At 45.3% G+C, this 6,043-nt stretch overlaps 1 protein-coding gene across 3 annotated transcripts in view; it reads left to right on the top strand.

Annotated features, from left to right (window-relative positions):
• The first annotated feature begins 5,720 nt into the window (after positions 1-5,720).
• The window catches only part of IGSF9B (immunoglobulin superfamily member 9B), a 59,994-nt gene continuing 59,671 nt past the window's right edge, over positions 5,721-6,043 (top strand). For all 3 annotated transcript variants that reach the window (XM_058687362.1, XM_058687361.1, XM_058687363.1), the window contains exon 1: positions 5,721-6,013. In XM_058687362.1, coding sequence (XP_058543345.1) covers positions 5,950-6,013 — 64 coding nt within the window. In that variant the 5' untranslated portion in view covers positions 5,721-5,949. The remainder of the gene's footprint in view (positions 6,014-6,043) is intronic.

The following is a 6,043-nucleotide window of genomic DNA, read 5'->3' as shown; positions in this document are numbered from 1 at the left end:
GTCTGGAAAACCAAGAAGAAAGAGGAGAGGAATTTGGTATGGCTGAGGGGGCTATGTATCTGGTTTTCAGATAAACTTATCTTAAGTAGTGGATCTACTTTCTTCCTTGGACAAGAACTTGTTCCTTTGTCAGTAAGACAAGAAATGAATACAGTATGGCTACAGTTCCAGGAACTGGCACCTGTGCACACATATATGATCAGGGCAGGTTGTGGGAGAATGTCATCTCCTTCCCATTCACTGGTGTGCTGTATCTAACATATGCACATGATTGATGACTAGTGTATAGTTAAGCAATGTCCTACTGCCCTTCTATAATAGATAGTTCCTCTTCCCATGCTTGGGGACTCATCTGGGTGAAATATCATAAAATGATCCTATGGTGATCAGAACAAGTGTCTTAAGCCATGAAGGACTGGATCTGTCCCTGGGCCAATCATTACCACCTAACCAAGATGTAGCCTTTAGGGAAAGTGGGAACAGACTAGGGAAAGTTTTGAACCTCTGAAAAGTTTGAATCATAATTCAGTTTGAATTTTATTAAGACATAGTCTTCAGGAATTTATTTTTGGAGAGGGCAAAGTGGATTGTTAGAAGAACTACTTGTGTCCAGAAAAACAATTTATGACCAGGGGCCACCTGCCCAAGAGGGATCTGGGAGAGAAGTAAGCCAAGCAAGGTGCCTACAAAGTTTTGCAAGCATTTTGAGCTGAGATGGAAAATTCTTATGATAAGAAGTTTTGAGAATCCTGTAAAGTTTAATCCACTTCTCCTATATCAGATTTTAAGATTAGATACTTATATTTTCGAAATCTAATTTCCTTTGTTTGTTTTCTTCTCTCCTTCCAAGTTCTTTTAAAACATGCTGACTGGTCCCTGGAGTATTAAGAGAAAACAAGGTGAAAAGATTTGCTTCAAACATGGGCTAGACTTTTATAAGGGTGAAGTTTACATTCCTGTGTGCCTGGGACTAGTGGCAGCAGCTTGAATTGAAGTGAGAAAATTCTAAGATCTAGATAGTGTTTGCAAACCCTTTCTTTGTAGGAATTTTCTCTAAAGTTCATTTTTGTCTTGCAATCCCTATCAAGATAACACGAGCATTCTTCTCAGAGCTAGAACAAGCAATTTTAAAATTTGTATGGAACCAGAAAAGACCCCGAATAGCCAAAGCAATCTTGAAAAAGAAAACCGAAGCTGGAGGCATCACACTCCCAGACTTCAAGACGTATTACAAAGCTGTAATCATCAAGACAGTATGATACTGGCACAAAAACAGACACTGAGATCAATGGAACACAACAGAGAACCCAGAAATAGATCCATAAACATATGGCCAACTAATCTTTGACAATGCAGGAAAGAATATCCAATGGAATAAAGACAGTCTCTTCAGCAAATGGTGCTGGGAAAACTGGACAGTGACATGCAGAAAAATGAACCTGGGTCACTTTCTTACACCATACACAAAAATAAACTTAAAATGGATGAAAATGGGGTGCCTGGGTGGCTCAGTCGGTTAAGCGTCTGACTTGAGCTCAGGTCATAATATCACAGTTTGTGGGTTCAGGCCCCACATTGGGCTCTGTGCTGACAGGTCAGAGCCTGGAGCCTGCTTTGGATCCTGTGGCTCCTTCTCTCTCTGCTCCTCCCCCACTTATGCTCTGTCTCTCTTCCTCTCTCTCAAAAATAAATAAACATTCAAAAAATTTAAAAAATGGATGAAATACCTAAATGTAAGACAGGAAGCCATCAAAATCCTAGAGGAGAAAGCAGGCAAAAACCTCTTGGACCTCTGCTGCAGCAACTTTTTACTCAACATGTCTCCAGAGGCAAGGGGAACAAAAGCAAAAGTGAACTATTGGGACCTTATCAAAATAAAAAGCTTCTGTACAGAGAAGAAAACAATCAGCAAAACTAAATGACAACAGATGGAATGGGAGAAGATATTTGCAAATGATACATCAGATAAAGGGTTAGTATCCAAAATCTATAAAGAACTTATCAAGCTCAACACCCAAAAAACAAATAATCCAGTGAAGAAATGGGCAAAAGACATGAATAGACACTTCTTCAAAGAATACATCCAGATGGTGAACACACACATGAAAAAATGCTCCACATCACTCATCATCAGGGAAATACAAGTCAAAACCACAATGAAATACCACCTACACCTGTCAGAATGGTTAACATTAACAGCTCACACAACAACAGATGTTGGCAAGAATGTGGAGAAAGAGGATCTCTTTTGCACTGTGGTGGGAATGCAAACTGGTGCAGCCACTCCGGCAAACAGTATGGAAAACATCTTCCATTTGATTTTGTTAGATTGGCAGCTCTTGGAACCCAACCTCCACGCTGTGAGGAAGTCCAAGCAGCCTGTAGAAAAGCCCTCATGGAGAAGAACTACAGCTTTGCCTATAGCTTTGGCTAACTAGCCAGCATCAACTTGGCAGCTATGAGAGTGAGCCACCTTGAAACACGGCCTCCATCCTCCAGTTGGTCAGATACCATACAAAGTAGGCAAGAGCTGCCCCCACCAAGCTCTGTCCAAATTGCAGATTTTTTTTTTTTTGTAAATAATCGACTCTTGTTGTTTTAAGTTACTACATTTTGGTATGGTTTTCTATACGACAAGATAACTGATACAGTTCCCTAATTATATAAACACTAAACATGCTTTTTGGTGCTTATTTTGGGTAAATTGCTTTGACTTAGAGCTGCCTCTCTTCCTCACAGGCAGCTGTCCTAACAACTGTTCTAACCTAGATTCTACAGAGATGTCTGCAACTGCTGAGGAAGCTAAGTGATGACAGGTGAGTGGACTATTGTTTTTGAGTCCCACTTGCTCAGTGGATATGAGGAAGGAGTACGGATGGTGTCCTCTTCTCCTAGATATGAAGCTTCTGTCAGCTTCAAGGGCCTATGGATATATATAGGTAGGCAGCTAGATGTATTTTTTCCCATAGAGTAACTGATAACACTAGCATTTTGTATTTCCAAAAAGAAGGGGTGCCATATACTCCTATACCTGATATACATACACTGCATTTATTACTGTCATTGATTGTTAATCATGTACCTAGAAGCTGCTCATGAGAGAGGCTCCATTCTTCCCTAACATCCCTCTTGGACAGCTGGGGTCCATGCTTATCTCAAATACTCTATTGGATGTGTCCATGCCAGAGAGGGTCTGCCATCCTTCCTGGGTCCAGAAATTAGCCATATGCCAAGAGGTGAAGGTTTACTGGGACCTATTCCTCACTGTGACTTGGAACAGTATATCTCTTTTGATCTGAGATGAAACCAAACTGAGACATATCTGATGATGATGATGATGATGATGATGATGATGATGATGATGTTGGTGGTGGTGGTGATGCTATTAACTTTTCCCTTTGTATCTCAATTTTATTTCCTTTGCTCTCTGTCTTCACTCCCTGTTCCACTCCATCTCCAATAGTCTTATTCAGAAGAAATTTAGCCTCTTTTTCAGATAGTTCTTTTGTACACATTCCAAACCCAACTCATGCTATCAAGCTCTTTATGGGTTTTTTTCCCCTCCTGCCAACCTGACAGTTTTAATTCCCTAGCAGAAACCACTACAGTGAGTAGGACAAAGAAGATTGCCAAGCAGATACAATCAAGATGGATGGTGAGAGTGGCTCCATATTTTTCCTTACCCTGCATGCCACTGGAAGAATGTTTACCTGAGCACAGATGCTTTTCACCCCTCTTTCTTCCTTATGGAGCTGGGGCTTGCCCTTGGGAATTCAGCATTTCTCTCTACCCCAGTTAGCTGCTTGGAGGTTTTGGAAAGGGAAGAATTCTCTTATCACTATTTCTGCAAATGGATCCCAGTAAGGCTTTACAGCCCGAGAACCCTGGGAAAGTGTGTGTGTGTGTGTGTGTGTGTGTGTGTGTGTGTGTGTGTGTGTGTATATGCTGAGAGTGAAGTTGTTATTCTTTGGCATACTGGCTGGAATTAGCCCATCAATGGGGGCTCAGAGCTTCCAATTCAATTCATATTCCCAAGAAAGGCATCTAGGCAGAGAAAGAGAAACTAAAGCAAAGGCCCAAGGAGAGATGGCCTCAGTGTTATGCACCTTGAGTGTGTTTACATGACCGGAGTGGGTGGGTAGTGGTAGGATGTTCTGGTTCTCCAGATTATATCCAGATGCTAAACCTTTACCATGGGTTTGGTACTCTGCGGTGGGGAGGGGGGATCCCAATTTTCCACCTCCTGGCTGACTGTGAGCTAAAAGGTCTCAGGTTTCAGAGAAAGCTGTTCCTCTAGCACTCAAGGCCAGTTTTGATGCATGTTGTGTGGATGTGTTTTCCCAGAAGCAAGTATCCTTCTTGCTCTTTTATGAGCTTCATGTCCTTTTAGGAGCTTCATGTCTCAGAGCCAGTGCTTTGTGTCCAATGAATGCTTTGAGAGGGTGAAATTCCTTAACTCCCCTTTGCTGCCCCTATGTCTTCCTTCCTTGGCCCACAGCCCATCCTAGGGAACTGTGCCACTCTCACATTGCTTTCACTCCTTGAAAGAACAAACATCTTCACTGCAGCCTCAGAACACTGGTGTGAGGTGATTGTTTATAGTAGATGTTTCCATGACACTCATTTATTTCTTCTGCAGATACAACTGTGTTGGGGGAGGGGATGAGAGGTTAGAGTAGAGAGACTGAGAAATATGGAGCCTTGCAATTGCCTCATCTGTCTTCCTCTGTAGGAGTAAGAAGTCCATCAGCCCCTTTCCCTGGGTCCCTCCATCCCAAACCCCTAAACTGCTCTACAAATCCATCCTGGCTTCATGATGCTGAGATGGGACTAAATTCTCAGATAGGTGAGCAGGGGAGGAATTTTATGCATGAAGAGGCAGCCTTTTTTAAGACAAGGAAAAAAAAAAAACACTTTTATTGCTCAAAGTAGAGATTTACTAATGATGAGCAACAATGACCTGCACTGGGGGTGGTAGTGTGTGTACGTGTGTGTGGGGGGGGGAGAAGATTCTCTGACACTCCCTCAGCTGAGCCAATGACTCATTCTAAATTGGAGTGACTTTTGGAGGTCATTTTAGTCATCCCCCTGCCTTCAGGCCGGATGGAGCTTAACTTAACAATATCATGTTTGGGTGGAAGGGGGTGCGTTGTTGAGGGAAGAATGTCCGTGTGTGGAAAGGAGTGGCGCGGGGGCGGGGGGTATTGTGTGACCTCTTTGAAAAGATCTCCAAGTGAAGGACGTTCCCTAGCTTTCCCAGGCTGCCCTGCCCGTTCCTGGGTTTCCCCATCATTGAATCAGCATGGTCCTCTAGGGAACTGCTTTTTGCTGGTTGGAAACCGGATGTTGGGTTCCCTGGGTGGGCGGGGGCGACGTCCCTTCGGACATTTCTGGGGTAATTGAGATTCCCAGGGTCCCGTTAGCAAGCCCGAGAAGCTACCATTCCCTTCACCAGGAACTTGCCATGCAGTGTGAGCAGAGAACAGAACAGAGCAGAGACGCTACAACGCCTTCTCCCTGGCAATGCGCATGATTCTGCGGCTCTGTGCTCGCCACACTTCAACGCACCTTGAAATGGGCTCGCCTCTTTCGCGCCACGACGGACAGACTTTCGAGCCAATCGGCCCCCAGGCTTGCGAGCAGTGTCCAATGGGAGGGCGGCGGGGGCGGTCCCGGAGGCCCGGCCCTGGTAGGCTTCACCGTGGAGCTGGCTGCGCTCTGCCTGGGCTAGTAGTGCAGGTGCCGCTGCGCCGGGGGCCGGGGAGGCTGCGCGCCGAGCCGAGCGTAGCCGGGGAGGGATGGAGAGCGGGCCGGCGGGGCTGCAGGAGCACCGGCGTGGGGCGTAGGCGGGCGCGAGCGGGCGTGAGCAGGCGCTCGGGCGCGAGAAGTGTGCGGGCGCAGGAGCACTTTGCGATAGGATGAGGCTCTTGGCTGGCGCGCGGTAGTACTATGATTTGGTATGTGGCCACTTTGATAGCAAGTGTGATCAGCACCCGAGGTCTTGCGGCTCAAGGTGAGTTGAAGTGCAGCGCCCCTCCTCTGG

This window comes from Neofelis nebulosa, chromosome 10 (assembly GCF_028018385.1).
Source record: "Neofelis nebulosa isolate mNeoNeb1 chromosome 10, mNeoNeb1.pri, whole genome shotgun sequence".
Classification (NCBI taxonomy): Eukaryota; Metazoa; Chordata; class Mammalia; order Carnivora; family Felidae; genus Neofelis; species Neofelis nebulosa.
The sequence above is the reverse complement of the archived record's forward strand: the minus strand, read 5'-3'. Positions and strand labels throughout refer to the sequence as shown.